This window comes from Aythya marila, assembly GCF_965140915.1.
Source record: "Aythya marila genome assembly, chromosome: 18".
In the NCBI taxonomy this organism is placed as follows: Eukaryota; Metazoa; Chordata; class Aves; order Anseriformes; family Anatidae; genus Aythya; species Aythya marila.
Genome location: NC_139059.1, coordinates 3,870,161 through 3,889,865, shown reverse-complemented (window position 1 = coordinate 3,889,865; position 19,705 = coordinate 3,870,161). Strand labels below are relative to the sequence as shown.

Below are 19,705 nucleotides of genomic sequence, written 5' to 3'. Positions count from 1 at the left end.
AGGAATCAGGGCTGAGTCAGACCCGTAGCAGGGGCCCCGTCATCTCTCTTTGCGCCGCTGTTTCCCCAAATGTGAATATGGGGCAATGGGTTTTATGACCAACGAGGAGACTTGGGAGGCTGCTTCAGCCGCCTGCTTTGGGATCTCCAGAAGAAATGGCAGGCGAGGGATGAAGTAGAACGAAGGGATTTTTTGGAACCCTTACAATGGCAGCGTTCAGCCCACTGCTGCCTGTGACACCGGCACTTCACATCGCTCCGTGCAGGGCTTGGGTTTCCCAAGCTCCATCTCTGAATTTTGCTCACTGTATTTCACCAGAGTCCTACTGTCATCCCCTGCCTGGAACCAGGATCTCGAAATCCTAGAGACACGTCAGTCCTTTTGAGTCCAGAGTGGTGACATAAGGCCCTAGAAACTACATAAACAGGGCTGGTTTGCAACCCATCTGCACGGGGCCTGTTCCAGGGAGAGATGCTAGCCTGGCACAAGCACAACACTTACTAAATAACTGGTTTATTTATGGGGAAACTTGTCTGGCACAAAACCTGGAGGAAAACAATCCCAGCAGATTGGGAGCAGCTGCTCAATGTTGCAAATCATTTCTGTCTTGTGAACGGATAAGACTGAGTCTAACTCCTCATCTCCAGGGACTCGTTGGAGGAGTCTTTTTTTGATTTAGGAGCTCAAAGTAATTAATTTTCAGTAAAAACTGTCCTCTCAGTCTGCTTTCCAAGTAAGAATTTCAGAGAGCGTTATGAAAGCAGACAGGCAGCTTAAAAACCGAAGAATGGCAGTCGTTGCTCCGCAGATGTGAAGCTGTTGCACAAGGAGTTTGCCTGAACTTGTGTGCCCCGCACCACGGAGAGGAAAGACCCAGAAGCTCTGCCTGCCCCTTCCTGTCTGCCAGACAGCATCACGCTAAAGGAGAAGCTGAGAGCAGAGGAAGCAGGCTCAGGCATCTTTGCGCACAGATTTCCCACCGCAGAAACCACTGCTGCTCCCCCTCTCCCGCTCCCTCTCGCTCACCTGCACCTCCTCCACCTTGGGGTGGGTGTGGAGGAACTGCTCGAGTTCTGCTGGGTAGATGTTCTCTCCGCCCCGAATAATCATGTCCTTGCAGCGGCCGATAATCCTGCAGTAGCCGTGCTCGTCCAGGCAGGCGATGTCCCTGCAACGACACCACAGTCCTCACCCTACCCCAGAGAGCTGGAACAATGACTGGGATGCCCAGCCAGCCTGCTGGGGGGGCCAGGTCTGATTATTTGGAGGGTACCGGGTGAGAAGCCACCTGAACACGCGGAATAAACTCCTGCAGAGCTCAGAGAGCTCCTGCTACAACCTCCAGTCATTGGCAGCGTCTCCACAAACACCCGGGCTCACGGGGAGGACACTCCCGCTGCTGCCGTCCTCGTCCCTGCTGCACGAACCCCAACCCTTCCCCTCTTGGAGGGAGCACCACCACACAAAGCGTGTCCCAGCCTCCAGGAGCAGCTCGCACCGAGGTGCTGGAAGCTCTTCTGAAGTTTCACGGTGAGGGACCGACTGATCAAAGCCCTAAATCTGCTCAGGTTTCCCCACTTTGGAAGTCCCTGCCAAACCCTTCGCGTGCGCCTCAATCCCCATCCAGCGCCACCTTGCAGGACGGCCTCAGAAGGGCGGCTTTGCTTGCAGACTCACCCCGTTTTGTACCACTTGTCATCGGAGATGACTTCTCTCGTTCTGTCGGGGTCGTCCCAGTACCCCAGCATGACGCAGTAACCACGGATCTGAAGCTCCCCGGCGGTGTTCAGAGGCAGGGGCTTCCCCGTTTCTGGATCCTCGATTTTTGCCTACAGAAAGAAGAGAAGCAGGGCCCTCGGGGTGCTGAGCCAGGCGTTGCAGCAGGCACCCCAACGCCAGCGCCGGGGCTGCTGCAGACGGGGGACCTGGAGCAGGCGGGGAGGGCCCTGTTCACCTCTGTGTGGGGCATGATGTACCCCACTGTCGCGGTTCTTCTGTCAGTGCTGTCATCGGGGAACCCCATGAAGGTGACCGGGCTGTTCTCTGTGGTCCCGTAGGCAACCTGCGAAGAGGAGAAAAGATGCCTCAAGGGGAAAGGGGGCAGCGCAGCTCCAGGCTTGGGAAAGATGAAGCCAGTGACGACCACACGGGAGGTGGGGGTGGATGGGAAGAGGACATTTTCTTATGTCCAGTTACTTGGAGGCTGGCAGAGCCTGCCCTCCTCTTTTTTAACCTCTGTATGTCTCCCCGAGCCCTGCCCTGTTTACTCCCTGCCATCTCAGCCAGATACTGAACTTGCCTTTGTGCCCTTGCAGCCATCTGCTGAAGGTGCTGAGCTCACCTTGCATCTTCTGCAGCTCGGGGCACCTCGGACATCACTTGGGGAAAAGCCTGGAGCTGGCAGCGGGTTCCTGTGGGAAACCACGTGCCCCACCGCACGGCTGGTTGCTCCAGATCCTTTTGTGCAGACATCAGCTCCTGTAACCCTCCTACGGGCATCACGAGGCTGCACGGCGCTCGGTGCAGCTGCATTTACAGATCGAAAGCCTCACAGCAGGACGAAAGCTGCTCGCTGCTAACCCTCCCTCAGCGCTAATCCCAGCGGCAGGCACCGAGTCACCTCGGCTGAAGGTCACTTCTTGGGAGGAAAATTCCAGCTCTTTATGCCCAACTCCGCAGCCCGTCGAGCTCAGCAGCTCGGAGGCGATGGGAGGGAGGGAAGAAGTGCTCTGGGCAGCTCCAGCACCAGGCTGGGACCTCTGCTTCACCTCCAGCTTCTGGAAGCTGCGTGGCAGCAGGGGGATGTGCCGGAGCACTCTTCTCACCTCTCCAGCTCACTCTGTGCGTTATCACCAGTGGCTGCTTGGTTGGGAAAGCATGGCTGGGAAAGGGCTGATGTAGGAGGGTTTGCTCCTTTCCCCTCCATGTCTTCAAAGTGAAATGAGCAGCTCCAATCCACTGACCTGCAGCAGGGCCCTTGCCCTTAGGGCTCCACGTCACACTGGGGGGAGCACTTGGCTCTTTCTGCTCCAGGCTCACGCTGGGCACAGCCTGCCGTGACGTCTGCTGCTCCTGTTTGACTACACCGGGGTCAGCGTGAATCTGAGCCGATTGGTGGGAGCCTCTTCCTAGCCAGGAATCTGGAGGAGATCGTCTCCAGGGTGCTGCCGGGACCATCTGGTGCAAACTGCTCTGCCAGGAGCCTGGCAGCCCAAGGGGAGTGACTGTAAATAGGCTCCTACCAGACGTAATGATAGCTTAGCAGCCGGGGAGGAAACCTACAGTGTTTAATGCTCAGAAAGGATTTCGCTTCCACCCACTAATAGAAGTCCTGTGGCTGGATCAAATGACTGACGAGACACAAATCCAAGATCTCAAACGCTCATTAAAAAGCCCAATGCCTTTGTTTTTCTGCTTCACTCTGCTGGATGTATCGGGATATCAGCCCCAGGATCCCGGCCAAACCCTGACTCAATCCCTTCTGCCTCCCCAGATCTCTCCAGCCCTGTAATCAGAGGCAGCAGCACACAGATCCCTCGCAGGGTGCTGCTGCGGGTGCCGGGGCACTTTGGGCTCCGCCAGCTGCTGGCGGCGTGCCCTGCACCGCGGGCACAGCCACACGCTGCGGATCCGTGCCTTGCCCTGTGGCCTGTCCCCATGAACACCCTCGCACCTTCAAGGCTGGAGGTGGCACGGCTGTGTCGCCAGAAACCCCACTGCTGGGGTGAGCCCAGGGAAATGGGCACCTCCTGATGCTGCCCAAGGAGCTGTGCGGGTCTGAAACCTCCCCCCTGAGCCCCCAGCTGGGGCTGCTCCCTTGCCTTCTCTGACAGCAGCTGGGCACCACCACGCTGCTCCTGTGCTCCTGCACTTCTCTCTTCAGAGAGAAGCTCTCCGGATAGCACTTTCCTCATCTGCACACCCTGGATCCAGGCAGAGGCTGAAGCGAGCCCTCCCGGTGGCCCTGCCGTCCTTCCCTCCCCTCGTCGGACGCGTGGCGCTGGCTCCAAGGCCTCCTTCCAGCCCGGCCGCAGCTCGTGTCAGCACGAGATGGACCCAGGCTCCCACAAAACCCCACGCAGCAATTTGAGTTTGGAGAGAGCCACGAAGACTCCGAGTTTTCAAGACCCAAAGGGACACTTAATGCTCATCCAGCCTTGTCATCCCGTGTAATTCAGGCCAGAAAACCTCACCCAGTAATTTCTGCATCAGATCCATAATTTCCACTGGAGCTATATCTAGTGTCAAAGCAAAGCTTTTCGGTGGCAAAGAGCCCGGCTCGGACTCTTGGCTTGGAGAGGAGCTGTGAGAGAACAGAATAGAATTGACTTTAAAGCTTTTTTTTTTTTTTTACTGCTAGGGCTGCAAGTGACCTCCCAATACCCAGCGATGACAAGGACAGCTCCAGCACAAACTGCTGCCTAACTTGTTCCTCCTGACAAGAGATTCATTCTCCGTGAATCCCAAGTCTCTGTCTAAACTGGGAATAAAAAGAGCGTCTTAACAGGACGGTGTTTTTTAGAGCACATTTCAAAAACATTTCCTGCTAGCGCTGTTTAAACAGCGGCCACTGTGGAACAGGCAAAACAGCCCGAAGAAGGCAGCGTCTAAAAATTAAAACCAAAACCAATCCGACTCCAGTCTCCTTGGCAAACATGCGGACAGCAGGCTGACCTGCTGGGTAGAGAGGGGACCTCAAGACCCTGGGTTTTTCCCAGCCGTGCCGTTAATTTATTGCAGAGCTTGGAACAAGTCTCACCGGCTCCGTGCTCACCAGTTTTCCCAAACCCTCGATGGCAATAAAACCAAACGCTTCCCCTGAGCTCTGCTGTTTCCCAAGGCTGCAAGAAAAGGGCAGGTTCAGCACCGCAGCACCCCAGGAGGGGTTATGCCAGGTGGAAGTGGAGGGGAAGGCTCTGCACGAGGACCTGAGGGCGCTGGAGGGGAGCCCTCGGGACCCTCTGGTTCTGCCATCCCCGAGAACGGTTCCAGGCCTCGAACCACCAAAGTACAATGCACGGAGACTGAGCTTTGCTGAAGACAATGCTGGCCTCGGAAAAGAGAGGCAAATTGAGCGTGAAATAATAGGGATTTTCAGACTTCAAAGAGAGCGTAACAAACAGCGGAAAGCAGCCTGACAGCCCGAGATGTGCTACGGGACCTCTGACAAGCTCTCTGAACCCTGCTCGGCGTAACATTTCGGATGGATCTCATTATTCCTAAACCCATGCTGAGTGTTTCGTCTCAGATATCTCCACCAAAGTTAACTGCAGCCCTTCCCTCAGCAGCCAGCTCCAACCTGCTCTCAGCCGAGCAGTGATCTTCATTCACTTGCCCTGAGTTTTGCCGTCCCCGGAGGGCGTTGATCTCATTGCTTTGGAGCTATCCCACCATCCCGGATTGTATTGGAATATTCCTGCACCTTCAGGTCAACTTTGCCACTGCAAAAACAACTTCTGATCCCATCCAGCCTGTGTCACATCGAGATTTCATTTCCTGCCACAGCAACACTGCCATCTTTGTGTCAAAGCACCGGGCCGCAAACAGGCAGGTCTTGTAGGGCGAACCAAGGGTGGCCACCCCGCTGGCATCTCTCCCCACACAAACTGCTGCCAAACAGGCCCAGTTTTGGACGGGGCTTTGAGAGTTCCCAAAAATATCAGGTGCCCAAAGCGCTGGCTTTGTGTCGATGCACGCAATGGCTTCGCCTTGGGAGGAGACCGCTGCAAAAACGGCAACCCAGCTAGCCCGGGCCAGCTGAAAGCTGGCCTGCTGTGCCTGGCCGGTCACTCCTGTACAAACTGCTCCTGCGGTCTGCAGTTAAAGCTTCCTCTCTTCTTTCCAGGCTGATCAGAAGTCTCAAGGCTTGCAAGTATCCCAACAGCCCCGCCAGCACTGCAGAAACACCGCCCAGAGGTGACCAGCGAAGGCACGTGCAGGACCTCGGTGTTTTTTCGGCAGCTCGAGGGAAGGGGGTGTCAGGGGATGAACTCCCCCTGGTGCTGGGGTGCCACTGCCGTTAGGGAAGTGGAGTAAAAGGAAAAAGAGAGAGGGAACACGAAGAAACAATGCCTTGAAAAGACAGAAAAGCACTGGTTTGGGGGTGTGTGAATGCTCAGAGCCGCTGGAGGAGGAAACTGGCCCCAAAACCTCGGTGTGGGGGGAACAGACTGCATCGAAGACACAGCTGGAAGCCTGCTGTCCTGTTGTTTCCATGCCGTGTAAGAGGTTACCATTTGAAATGTTCTCACAGCGTGCTCCTACAGCCCGTGCAGCTACTGAAACCAGCAGCTTGTCAGCTCCCCCAGCAGCAAGGTGGGGCGGAACGGGTCCCTCGCTTTGGTCAGGGCCAGGCAGGGACGCTGCCGCCGAGCGGAGCTGAATTTCTGTCCTGGGAACAGCGTGGACTCACCACTGGGGAGCATTTGGGAAAGTCAGGAGCCTCGGGGGGCTGATTGGTGGTGGTGTGCTGCTGGAGAGAGCTCCGGTGTCCTTCAGAGCAGGCAGGTGTGCAGAGGAGAGCAGCGCCAGGCAGAGCAGCGACCACCTGGGGATGGCCGGGGCCCTGGGGGGGCACAAAGCACAGCCAGGAGCTTCCCAGGAAAGCCCAGGGCATCGTGCAGTGGTTGATCAGCTGGCAGATCTCCTGCCAAAAAAGAAAGCCTGGGCCCCAAGGCCAGATGCACTGGTGCCACATCAGGAAGGTGACTGCTACCGATACGCACAGCATGATCCGGATCCCCTCCGAAGCTGCAGAATCAGGCTAAAGCAAGCAGTGGAATATTTTAACACGGAGGAGTACATGTGCAGCTGTCTTTATATACCAGAGCTGTTCATGCTAACAAAAATAAGGATTAAACATGGAAAAGACCATCTCCAATGTTGTATCAAAACAGCCCTGACCTGCAGCAGCAAAGCAACACCCCAAATCTATATTTATACTGCTTCAAAAACTGTATTTATTTGCTCAGCCCGCAACGCCTCCAAGGAGGAGAGGAGGGGAGCCCAACGTCTGCAAACGACTAGGCACCGGGAGTGTTTGCAGAACTGTTAATCAATTAAGAAAGAGAGGATGGCGAGATAATCCCGCCTCTCCTGCCGTGTCCCAGCAGCACCAGTCCCAGGGGAGCTTCGAGGTATGGGGCTGGCCGGGACCCAGGTCCCTGCGGTCTCCTGCCCCTGCAGAGGGAGGGCTGACACTGCTGCCATTGTCACCAGCAGACTGCAAGCCACCCCCGGGACACGAGCGGGGCGCAGGCGAGCTTTTGAGGATCTCTACGTGTTTGCTGGCCGGCCTGACTCATCCTCCGGTCAACGAAATCCAGCGGGGGAAGGCCAGGCAAAACACAACCAGCTGGGAGCCCAGGGGCCTCTCCCCGCAGCCAGGCGAGGTGCCAGTCGTGGCAGATGCCAACCGGCTCCCGCCGCAGGAATGTGCTCACCGAGGCATGGAAATGAAAAACACGAGGGGGAAGAACTTCCCTTTTATTCACCGTTTGCGCCCGGAGAAAGGGAGCCGCCGGGCAGACACCTTTCCCCCAGTAGCGCTGCCCTGCTGCCACCCCGCAGCAGGACCAAAAATAACACGGCATCCTCCCAGCTCTGCTGTGCTGGTGAGGAGCTCTGCGGGGCAGGGACACCCTCCCACCAGCACAGCATCAGGGCAACTACCTCCCGGCAGCACCACGGGGAAACGCAGCGCTTACCTGAGCCCACAGCCTGACCTCTCCTGCTACAACGCGCCTGTCCATGCGGGGAGAGAGGCTCCCTGGTCCCCAGAGCCTGCAAGCTCAACCCTCACGTAGATAAAGGGTGAAAGAAAGGGAAATGTACCCTTGGAGGAAGAAAGAATAGAGCGTGGTTTGAGGTCTCCATGGTTTGGACTCTGAAAGGGGTCTTGTCCTAGGAATACACGTGGGTGGGATGCATTTACGGGTGGGGTTTGCAAGGACCTCACCAGCTTTTAGCTCCCATCTGACCCAGGCTAGCAGAAATCTCTGCAGAGATGGCGACCTGTCAGCCAGTGGATCTTTGCAAGGGGATAAGAAAACCAAGGATCAAACATCAGCTGTGCTCAGGGAGGAAGCACAGATCCACTTCCTGGCTCCACTGTCCAACAGAAACAGGCTGAACCTTGAATCTCACCGATCAGTTGCTCTTGCACAGCAGAGCTGGGACACAACTTTCAGGAGCTGTTCAACAAATGGTTTCGAGTCAGCCTAAGGCAGCTGGACCTGCTCAGAGAAAAATCAATCAGTAGAAAGAGAATGTTTTAGGGGTGAATTGTTTGCTTTTCCGCTCTTTCACCCAGTTCCCTTTACCAATGGCACACACCGGAGGGGCACACTCAGTCCTGATCAACCTGGAGCAAAGGAGGAAAATCTGGAGGGGTCCGTGCACTTCTTTCACTGCCTCGAAGTGCTGAAAGCACTCAGAGAGAGATTCCAGCGACCAAAGCACGTGCCCAACTCAGTAGCTACCGAATCAGGCATAAGCAAAAATACCGATCAGCATTATTTTGCTCCAAGAGTTTTAAATTCTGCAGTAACCACAACTAAACGCTGCAGCAGGTCCCTCCGGCAGGAGCCCTGGGGTCCCACAGTGACAGCACCTCTCGGGGGACGAGGCAGGGAGAATTATTTCACGTTGAAGCGGGCGGCGAGGCCCCAGCTGCTCACCAGCAGGGCGTTGCACGTGGGGACTGCCACACACTGGAAGACCGACACGGCCTGGTTTGCACCGAGCTGCCCCGTCCAGCCAATGCCACCTGCCCCACGGGCTCCCCAGCGCCGACATTCCCACCCCAGCAGCCCTCTCTTTCTTCCCCAAATTAATCACGCCGCGAAAACGCTGCTTAACCTGGCAGCTGCTGCCGGAGCTGGGGCTGCCAGGCCCTTTGCATAACGCCTGGAGCATGCTCGGTGGCGCTGCCTCATTCCTCGGCGCAACAATGGAAAAACCCAGAAATCTCGGTGAATAAGCCAGTCTGTGTCCTAAGGCAGCCCTTGGATTTCCTCCCTTTCTTGAGACTGTCTCGCCTCTGCAAAAAGCTCCACTGGGGCTCCGCGGCCAGGCTGAGCAGCAGCGAGCTCAACAAGCTCGCGGTTATGTGCCGGGCTCCCAGCTGTTTGCTACAGCCAGGAACTGGCTGCAAATCAGTTCAAAATGTTCCACTTCCAAACCCCACCCCGCCACTCCTGGATCTCTCCCCTCGCACTCCCAGGAGCGGGCGCTGGGGCTTCTTTTTTTTTTTATTTTTAACTGCTTTGCTTTGTGTGTCTGTGTCGGGAGAGCAGGGCAGATCCCGCGCATCAGCACCCCTCTGCACCACCATATCTTGCAGCGGCTCCTCCAACACGGCCCCAGTCCTGCTGCAATTCCCTCCTGCAGCTTCTCCATCCCTTTACCCCTGCCCACAGCTTTGTCTGGCGAGCCCTGCCCTGCACCTCACCAGATCAGGCCCGCTGTCAACACCACCAGCCGGCGTTTCTTCCTTCAGTGTCCCGTCCACCAGCCTGTGCCTCGCCGCCTCCCTGCGGGCTCTGCCTCTGCCCCATCCCTTGCTGGAAGGCAGCGGCCGCTGCTCCCCATTTCCACGTGCTGAGAACCCCCCCTCATGTCGCACTCCACGGGGAAGATGCAGCAATAAATGATAAATGTGCTCCCTTTCCTGACCAAGCTCCTCGGTCAGCCTAGACCTGAAGGTCTTCAACCCAAATTTTGCATCACAAAAGCACCTCCAGGGCTGGTGACCACGGGCACGGCACCGCCTCTCTCCCCTCTGCTCCGGTCCCTGCTTGAGCAAACTCCTTTGAGATCAGCAAGACAAAATCCTCCAGGACCCCTCCTCTGTGATAACAGATAAAGGTGCTTCTCCCCCCCAAAAAAGCGCTTCTCCCCAAACCAGCCTAGGCTAAAACATCCCGGGAGCCTGCTGAAAGCTTCAGCACCTACGGCCACCCAGGTGACTGCGAAGAGCAGCAGCGCTCCTCGCTGCGCACCCTCGGGCTGCCGCTCAAGAGGAACAGGTCGCTTTTTCCCCTGCTGATAGATCTGGGCCCCGCTTGGCTCAGCAGGGACCAGGGGTTCCCCACAGAGCAGGTTTGCTGCCCGTTTGCCTCCCTGCTGCAAAAACCACCCCTGCACGGTGACTGCTGCAGCGGAGCCTGGCAGCGCCGAGGACATTCCAGCGCCTGGTGCCAAGGGGTTAAGCTCGCAGTAAGTTCCCAAAGCCACTTGCTTCCAACTGGCTGCTGCCTGCGGTTTGTGGGAAGGGATTTTGCTTTTTAATAACGTTATAAATAGGGCTGTGTTCGGCATGCTGCAAACCCAGCCACTCTCTCTCTCTCCCACCCATCTCCCTCCTCCTCCTGCTGCTGCTTCCCATCCCGCTGCACCGATTCCTGAGCTGAGCATGGCTCGGTCGGGCTTCTTCCTCGGAGTCCTCCTGGCGTGTCTCGCCTGCAGCGTGCAGGCGTGTCCCCCGAGCTGCCACTGTCACGGCGGAGACCTGCAGCACGTCATCTGCGACAACGCTGGCTTGAAGAAGATCCCCAAGGTGCCCGAGCAAACGCGGCTGCTCAACCTGCAGAAGAATAATTTCCCCGTGCTGCCCACCAACGGGTTCCGGGACATGAAGAAGTTGGTGTCCCTTCACCTCCAGGGCTCGCGGATCAAGGAGATCTCGACGGGAGCCTTCAGGGGGCTCAAGAGCCTGGTCTACCTCTATCTCACCGACAACCAGATCAGTGTCATAAAGCCAGGAGCCTTTGATGACCTGTCTGAGCTCACCTACCTGTACCTGGACCAGAATAAGATCCCCGACTTATCCAAAGGGATCCTCTCCCCTCTCGTCAACCTCTTTATCCTGCACCTAGGCAGCAATAAAATCCAGGAGCTGAAGCCAGGGGTCTTCAGCGGTGCTAAAGACCTGCGCTGGCTCTTCCTCTCTGACAACTCCCTCACCAGCCTCGTGCCCGGGGCCCTGGAGGACGTGGAAAACCTCGCTGTGCTGCACCTGGACAAGAACCAGCTGAGCAGCTACCCCGTGAACGCCATGAGCAAGCTGCGGGTGCTGGAGGAGCTGAAGCTTTCTCACAACCCCATCGAGGTCATTCCCGACAACGCCTTCCAGTCCTTCGGGCGGTACCTGCAGACTCTCAACCTGGACAACATGAAACTGAAAAAGGTGAGTCCTTTCTCTTTCCCTTTGCTCCAGATGGGAAGCACGGGGCTCAATTCTCTTCTTTCCAAAGCTCTCAGTTCGTTGTCCCTCCCCCGGTTTGCAGAGGAGAGGGGGGGATCCGGGCCTACAGACAGCGAGGCACAGCTGAAAAAATCCCTCACCCAGCCCAAGCGAGGGATGAGAGATGCACCCCGCCCTTTTGGTGGGGTGTTTGATGCAAACCCAAACGATCTGGGGCTGATCAAACTCCTTGGAAAGGCAGCGCATTCCCTCCTGAGCTGGAGCTCACACCACTCATTGGGAAAGTATTCGGGGTGCTCCAGGACAATCGGCAGCCTTCCAGCATCCCGGACCGGGGCATGGGATGAGAGCCAAGCATCCGCCTTGCACACGAGGGGCTGAAGGGCACTGCCACCTTGCAGAGCCGAGCTGCTCAGCCTCCTTCGTTCAGCCGGGTGCCCGCTGCTGGCTGCGAGGGGGAGATTCCTCAGGAGGGGCCACGAGCAGAAGCTCTGTGCTCACGCCTTGCAGACAGGTAGACCTGAACCTTCACCTTCACCTCCCCCCCGGCCTCCCAGCCTTACACGTTATAAAGAGAGGTTTGTTTATTGATGCTCTCTCTCAGAAGCAACTCTTGCAGCACCTCACAAAGGGGCCCTGTTCCCACTAGGGAGGAGGAGGGACATTCAGGTATCCCGGCAAAACAACCCCCTTCTTCTTCTTCTGTGAGGAAGCATGACCCAAAGTCAGGAGCATCGCACTCAGGGAACTGCTGGCATGGGGATCTCTGAAATGCCAGGCAGCAGGGCAAGAACAGAGAGGAGCACGGTGCAGGAAGAGCAGCACCCTACAGCCTAGGTGCACCTTGTGAGGCTGGGAAGGGAGGGAGCCTCCGTGGGAGGAGAGCAGTTCTCGCTGGGATGATGCTTGGCCAAGAAGCCCAAAGACAAAGAGCAGCCGGGTGAGGCAGGGCAGCACTTCACAGCACAGCAACAGCCACTGCGTGCAGAAAGACGGGATGAAATAGGGAACTTCTTGGCAACAAAGGGCAGCCCAAAGGGTCTCGGGGGGTGAGGACATCACCGGTAAGTCAAAGAACAAACCCACCGAGAGCTACCACAGAGCACAGCAGTCAATACCATCAGTATTTGAGCCCTTGCCCACTCCCAGCACTAACCTCTCCAGGAGGGGAGTAACCAACCCCAAACCCAACCCGCTGGCCTCCCTGGGGGCCACACTACACACGCTGTCACACCGCTTTCGTAGGCTCCGTTTCCAGGCAGTCCCATCACGCACAAGCCAGAAGTTGCAGCACTGATGTCCCACCAGCTGTACGGGCACCAGGGTCCCGAGTTTGGTGTTGAAGAAATCTGACTAACTCAGGGTGCTGGGGTGCTCCAGAGAATCAAGTGCCCTTGGTTCCATCCAAAAGCATCAGAAAAACTTAAAGTCTATGAATCTTGTCTTGTGTAGCAATGACCTAGTCAGTTAGAAGACCACCTACAATATTCAGATAAGGACAGATCAAGGAACTGCTCTGGTGTCTGTCATTCCTTATTCAGGATGCCTTCGAGATTCCTAGCTAGACAAACACGATCTGCTCTTTGATGGTGTCTGCAGCTTCTATGAAGTCAAGGAAAATACCTTTCTTTCTGAATCTTCTAACCCAAAGCACGATCCCAGATCACAACAGAGCTTGAGGGACTCAAGACACAATTATGCAACAGCCAAAAAAGAGCTGGAAAAGGTTCTGACACCTCAAAGAAATTGCAGAGGTTTGCAGACAGATTTATAAGGGCTGGCCAGAAAGCAAGGTTTAACAATTCTAGCCAGCAAGGAAGACTTTTTTTTTCAGTGACCACCTGGGGACAGGGCTCTTTTGCAGCCAGCTGCCTCCTTTCCTCCCCAATGTCCTGGTAAGACACCAGTTTACTGGATCAACGCTTACCAGTGGTGGCCACTGCAGCTTCTGGGCTTTTTTTTTTTTTTTTTTTCCCCTCCAGGAAAACAAAGTCCCCGTGCCAGCTCTGAGCTTCCTCCTCAAAACTTCAGCAGACCTCATATCCAAATGGCCCACATGCAAACTCTGCAGACACCTAATAGCAGACATCTAATCACAGGGGCCACGTGACCTAGGAAATCACTTTAAGTGCTGCTGACGTCTGAACTGCAGCTCTTTTTCCTTCATAAAAATATCACCCTTAGCTTTTCCCTGTGTGGTTGCGAAGTTTTAGAGCTGACCAAGCGCAAAACCATTCCACGTGACAGTCACAGCCTCCGTGGCACTTGAGCAGAGCAAGGATGGCCCTCGGGCTGCTTTGCAGCTCTACAACCACAGAATTCCCTTTCCCCTGTCACCTGGGGGCTGCAAAAGGCATCACAACAGCAATCCTCCGCTCAGATCACGGGAAATTCACCAGTTTCTCACAAACGCCCCTCTGGCAGGAAGCACAGCAGCTGTTACCTGCAGGTACTGCCTCTTCTCATGGGGCTGGGAGACGAAGGAGAGGCTGAGATGGAGCCCCGCTGGCCAACCCAGCACGCAGCCGGGGCAGGCAGGTTAGCACCCCACTGGGCATCATGTCAGCATCTCACCATCAGCACCATAAAACCCACCACCACCAAGCCCAGCTTTGGCCCCAACAGCTCCAGCACTTTGGGATTCTCTTAGCTAAGCTCCAAACCTATCCAACGCTGCTTATTTTGGAAGATCGCTGGAGCTCACGGCTCAAAATAGCACCTTTCCCTCTGACGAGCTTTGCAGCTTGGAGAGCCTGAACACACCCTGGTGGTCCTGTCTGAAGCGTGATTGGAAGCACAGGTCCTCGACTCGGAGGGTTTCTGGTAGGCCTGGCGAATCTCCTCCCTGCATTTTTGAGAAAGCTTTTCCCTGTTTTGAGGCAGAGGGAGGAATGGCTCGTCGTGGCCAAGGTCGTGTGTCAACAACTCCATCTCCAATTCATCACCTCCAAGAAAGCCTGTGTTGATGGGTTGGCTTTCAAGAAGAAACTTTCCAACCCGAGTAACCATTGGCTGCGAAAACCAGAAACAAACCCAGAAATGAGGCCTGAAGGAAAAGAGAGGAGAGGGCTGCAAAGCTGGGGCCATAGCCACGCCAAGCTTCAGCAGGGGAAGCCCTCCCTTAAAGGCTACCCATTAATCAAGAGAAGGCAGGTCTTGCAGCATCCCTTGCAAAAACCTACTAGAAATGAGAAAAAAAAATAATGGAGGAGGTTGAGGTGCTGGAAACCTGCCTCTGTTTCTGCACCGCTCCGATGCCAAGTGTAACTTTCCACTCGGAGCCCTTGGGCACTGCCAAAGTCTACAGGCCCCTCAGACGCCACAAACACTCCCTCCTTCAGCCGTTCCAGGACAGGGCAGGCACCAGGCGGGTTTCCAGCCTTGGAAAGGAATAGACCCAGAAAATACCTTCTTTTAGAATGGAGAAGGATGGCTCGAGAATTAGAGAGGACTGGCAGACTCTGCTCTATTTAGGGGTGTAGCTGCAAAGGCAATCCTGCATGGATTTGGGATGCAGCTTTCTTCAGGTAGGAGACTGTCCAGGAACCCCCCAGCACAACACCTCTCCCGTAGCTTTGTAGAGCTTCCAGCGAGCCAGGACTCTCCCCTCCCCTCACATGCTTGCTCTCTGCACACTTATGCCACTGAAATTCCTGAATGGAAGCACTCGAGGACCCGGGAAAACATCTCCCCTCCTCTCACTCAGCACCGCTCAGCGTAAACCTCTGTGCTTAGTTTGCAGACAACGCGTTTGCTGGCGTGACCGTTCTGAAGACGGCTCACCTCGAGAACAACCGGCTCACCCAGCTGCCCCGCAACTTCCCCTTCGACAAGCTGGAGACCCTGACGCTCTCCAGGAACGCCTGGCACTGCACCTGCCAGCTGGCACATCTGCGCAAGTACGGCACCGCTCGCCTCCTCCCTCCCCTAACTCCTCGGGCTCTCCCCAGGCTGTGCCAGGCAGGAGGGGATTGCTGAAGGCTGCCACCAGCCCGGCAGCTCTCCCCAGCCTGCCACGTGTGTGTGTGCGTGGTGTGAGCAGTGCCCTCGGTGTGCTGTGCCTCTCGTAAGCTCCCTGTGTTCTTCCTCCTCGTGTCCCAGGTGGCTGAAGGGCAACCGTACCCGCACGGAGGACACGTGCTCCACGCCCGCGCAGTACCGGGGGCAGTCCATCCGAGACACCCCTGCCCTGCGTGCCTGCAAGCTGCCCACCAAGAGGTCCAGGAAGGGAAGCCGTCATTAAGCACGTAAGAGGGCTCCCGGAACCCTTTCTCCTACCTGCAGGGCGTAGGCACGTCTCACACGGGCACGCAGCTAGCCCCAGGGCCACCGGGGTTAGTGGGGTTTTTGACTTAGATGGCAATAACGCTGAGATTTGCCTCAAAACTCACCTGCTGGCGCTGCGCTCAGAGCTGCTCCATCTCCTGGGAGGCGCTGGACTCCACACGCTCTCAGAGCAGGGAACGTGCCTGGAGCAGCAGGGAGGGAGTCAAGCCCATAAAGCAAACACCGAGCTAAGGACAGGCCTGGGGCAGCAAGTGAGGGTGAAACCTGTAATTAGGTGTCAGATGAAGGGTGGATTTAGCCCACTTCCAGCCCTGAGACGGGATAATACACACCTTACCTCCCCAGCTGAGTGGGGATGCTCAGCCTTTTGCCCCAGTGAAGGTGCTCCCAGGTCTGGTTCAAAAGCAAGACAAGGCTGGGAAATCTGGCCCCAGGCTGCCCAGCCCACGTCTTCCGTAGGAAAACAAATATCTTCCCGGAGGAGCAGCTCCCAGCCCAGCACCTGCCTTTTAACAACTACTGGTCCATCCAAGCCACTCAGGCATTCATAAACAAAGGCTGGTGCCTTCAAATGAAGGTCCCAGAATAGGGAGGAGTGAGACGGTAAATACCCGTTGAATAAGGTGTGCTGGGCCAGAGGGTGGTTCAGGAGACGGGGCTGCCTTCCCTTTGAGCAGCGAGCTGCTGACATCTACCAATGCAAACACAAACCGTGAAAAAGTAGCACGCAAACACCTCTAACAACTGGAAAGTGCTAAGCATTCAGTTCAGAGCACGGAGCCGCAAGAAAGCCACAACTGTCATCACTCCACCCCGAGCATTTTTCTTTTCCCCATCCCGGGACGAGATTTGGAGCTTGGATGGATTCCAAAGGACTTTGGATGAGCCTGCAAATTCGTAAGCTTTTGGGAAAGGAAGGGAGCTTTGCCTATTTGTTAAGTAAAGTACAGTGACCCTGCTCTGCACTGTAGGAACAAGAGCTGTCGCTGTGCCCTCTCACATAGGAAAGGACCAGGCAGGAGCCCAAGGCCCAGGTATGGCCGTTTGGTCACCGAGGAGGTGTGTGACAGAATGGAGAAGGTAAATTTATGACCAAAATGTCAGGGATGGTTCCAGCGGCTCCGAGCCGTCCTGAAGTGATTATTTATCTTGTAGTGCCAGAGGCTTTATGGATCAGACATGGAAATACCAGGCGTTCCATATAGGGCGGGTAAAGTTCCGCACTAAAGATGGAAAAACTTCAGTTTCCTAAACCACAATGCTTAAATGTGTGTTATTCACAGACCTGGCCCTTCTTAACCTTCTCTCCCTGTCTGAACTCAATTTCAGTTCACTCCTCTATGAGGAGAGTAAGAAAACCATAACAATACCTGGCTTTCCTATAGCAGCTTTTACCCAGCAAGTTCAGGAGCATTACTGAAATGAAAACCTATTTATTGCAGCCTTACAGTAGACAAAGCTCGGTGCCCTCGGGTGTGAGTGCCAAAATGCAAGCACACAGACCCAGTTCAGTGCAGTGACACAATTTTCAGGAGCATGAAGCAACTCAGACCTCACCGTGCACCTCCTGAGAGCCAGGCAGCTTTCTCAGCTGGGTTCTGCAGGCACAGGTACACGTTTCAGAGCTGAACGGTGACTTGGGTCACTGCACAGGAACCACGTTTCAGAGGAAAGGCTGTTTGGCATTTTCTAAAAACTCTGCCTGCTCTGGAGTTTCAGAACTGGGGCACCAAAACAATTCACTGCTCCTGAACTCCCTTGTTAATCTTATTTCACTGCTCTCGGGTTTCTTCCTTTACAAAGGAAGCGCTCGCTGGCTACGAACACTTCGGGTCAGATACTCAGGAGGCAGATAACCAGTTGGCAGAAGAGGTTGGAGACAGGACTAACACATCTCCTCTGTGGTGGGAACTTGGTATGGCCCCTTGACCCCTAATTCTTCACTTTCAATTATGGGCTTCACTCACTCACTGAGCATAAAAACAAACAAAAGCTCCGAGTTGATTTATGTGCTTAGAAATGCCCTTAACCATGTGGACTTCTTTTTCTTTTTTTTTTCCCCCTAGCAGGCCCTGGTATGGCCTGTCCTGGCGACCGGTCACTCCAACCACCAGAAAACTACTGACTTCCGAGTCCTTCCTTAAGCTTCTCCTACCTATCAGGAAACATATCTGATATATCCCAACACCTCCAGCCTCCTCCGAATCCCCGCTTCTCTGCTGCTCGCAGGATGGAATCCACCTTCTCAAGCTTTTCCGACATCTATGTATTTTAAAAGAGGCATTTTTAAAACCTAAACTATGCATGAGCATACTAAGACGAGCTAAGCTAGATCCTGCCGGTAAAACACAGTCATCTTCCCCCGAGGCAAGGTAACCACAGCCCTGATCAATCACTTTGTTTTGATTGATCCTACAAGCAAGTAGGAAGGCAGAAGCGTTCTCCCCCAGCTGCTTGATCAGGAAAATTGGGCTCAAGCCATGCAAAAATACTCCTCTGCCTACCCCCGGAGGGGATCCCTGCAGGCCAGGGCTGAGGATGATAGGGGAAGCGATGCCCAGAGCTGCCCTTTTGCTACGAAAGGCAGCGATTTCCCTAAGTCAGGCAGAAATCTTGAAGCGAAGCAGTACTGGGAAAGGCTGAAACTGAAGCAAGCTGAGACTGGATTCCCTCCCACCCTGTGGGGTCTCCCAAGGTACACGCATGTCCCAGGGGAGAAGGTGTGCACCGTGCTCCAGCACCCCTCCTCCTCTCCCTGCCCGTACTCCAGAGGATCTAGCAGGACACCAGGATGACTGTGGTTTATTGTCACGGCTATCACAATGCCACAGTTGCAACTTAACTGTGTTTTTTAATCCTAAAGAGTTATATAAATATATGTATATTTATTCCTCTGTAACTGAGTGTAAATGACCTTTAAGAGGATGGAATCTCCTCCGTTTCCTACATAGAAATCAAATTGTATATTTTCTTATGTACATCTTCTGTATAAAGCTCTTGCTGCAAAGATGAATTCGCCAAGTCTCCCGGTGTCTGTCTGAGGGCTCAGAAGTAACACGAGGCTGTTGGTACAAATATAGACTTAATCCTCTTTATCCTACGGGCACAGTGACTGTTTGGGAGAGGAGGGCTTTATTATTTTTCTTTCTACAAAGCAGGAATGGGTGACACCTAACGAGTCCCGGGCGGCTGTAGTAATGTCTGAAAATATTTTGGGAAGCTGAACTCTGGCCTACTATAAAAATAGGTGGCTGTCATCTGACAGAGTCCAGGGGATGGCACCGGCTGGTGTTTTCAGCTCAGCATTAAGAGCTTCACATCCAGGAAAAAATTCTGGCTGCCTCTGAGACAGCCCCAGGACGGATGCCCTGGCTGCTCCCGGTTCACCCCCGAGCACACAGCCATGCCTACGAGGCTGCTGGTGCTGGCGAGGGCTGGATTTGCCAACAACAACAGCCTAATCTGACGCCAAGCCCCACGTGTTCAGCCACCACAACAGAATCCTTCCTCAGCGCTGGCAAGTGGTGTGGCACTGAGGCAGAATTTGTTTCCTTTAAAGCAAAACAGAAAAGCTCTTTTTTTTGGCTCAGCCATTCGCTCGCAGGCTGCAGCATTTCCCAGCACCTCAGAAAGCCATCACCCTGCATGCCAGGGCCCCTTTGCTGGCGGCCTGTCCCCTCCCCATGCAGGACACGCTGGTGCTCGTGTACAGGCCCGCGGGTGCGTGGCCATGCAGTGGCCATGCAGTGGCCCAGAAGCACGTCCTCCCACACGTGCTGCAGTCCTGGCAGGGCAGTGCCTGCTGCCGCGTGTCTGCATCGTTCCCTTCCCACCTTCAGCCTCCCAAACGCGCGGCGTGCGTGAGGTTTTATAGCTGCATCCAGCCCCAGTGGGGAAAGAAACCCGACAGCTCCGCAGCAAGACGAACGCATGCGGCCACCCCCAGCAATACAAACCAGAACCGCCTCTCCCCAAACCATTCATCCTTGCGGCGTGTACGAGGAGACACGAGGGTTTATAAACTTTGAAATACACCAGCAGCAGCTCAGCTGATGACACTAAACGAAGCGTCTCTTCTTACAAGGCTTCCTCCCCAGGCGCCCCAGCAGTTTGCAGGCAGAATTCCCCTCCTCCCTTCCAGTCCCTCTACGTCTTCACTCCTCAGCCCAGCCTCGTGCCCCCATTCCCATCACACCTGACCCCTGCAGCTCT

General features: G+C 55.2%; 2 protein-coding genes across 3 annotated transcripts in view; one reads left to right on the top strand and one right to left on the bottom strand.

The window, feature by feature from the left end:
* ACSF2 (acyl-CoA synthetase family member 2) overlaps positions 1 to 19,705 on the bottom strand; it is a 39,745-nt gene that overhangs the window by 1,378 nt on the left and 18,662 nt on the right. For both annotated transcript variants that reach the window (XM_082775043.1, XM_082775042.1), the window contains exons 11-13: positions 1,955 to 2,062; positions 1,678 to 1,829; positions 1,027 to 1,168 (exon numbers count right to left, since the gene is read on the bottom strand). In XM_082775043.1, the coding sequence (XP_082631169.1) occupies positions 1,027 to 1,168; positions 1,678 to 1,829; positions 1,955 to 2,062 (402 nt within the window). The remainder of the gene's footprint in view (positions 1 to 1,026; positions 1,169 to 1,677; positions 1,830 to 1,954; positions 2,063 to 19,705) is intronic.
* CHAD (chondroadherin) lies at positions 10,382 to 18,842 on the top strand. Its single transcript, XM_082775044.1, has 4 exons — positions 10,382 to 11,188; positions 14,942 to 15,105; positions 15,308 to 15,453; positions 17,563 to 18,842. The coding sequence occupies exons 1-3, from the start codon at positions 10,415 to 10,417 to the stop codon at positions 15,447 to 15,449; spliced, it is 1,080 nt and encodes a 359-aa protein (XP_082631170.1). The 5' UTR covers positions 10,382 to 10,414; the 3' UTR covers positions 15,450 to 15,453; positions 17,563 to 18,842.

Bases quoted from the DNA above. Each gene is read 5' to 3' on its own strand.
- CHAD (XM_082775044.1), top strand. From the start codon at position 10,415: ATGGCTCGGTCGGGCTTCTTCCTCGGAGTCCTCCTGGCGTGTCTCGCC. The intron at 11,189-14,941 runs GTGAGTCCTTTC...CTCTGTGCTTAG, and splicing joins ACAACATGAAACTGAAAAAG to TTTGCAGACAACGCGTTTGC. The intron at 15,106-15,307 runs GTACGGCACCGC...CTCGTGTCCCAG, and splicing joins CAGCTGGCACATCTGCGCAA to GTGGCTGAAGGGCAACCGTA.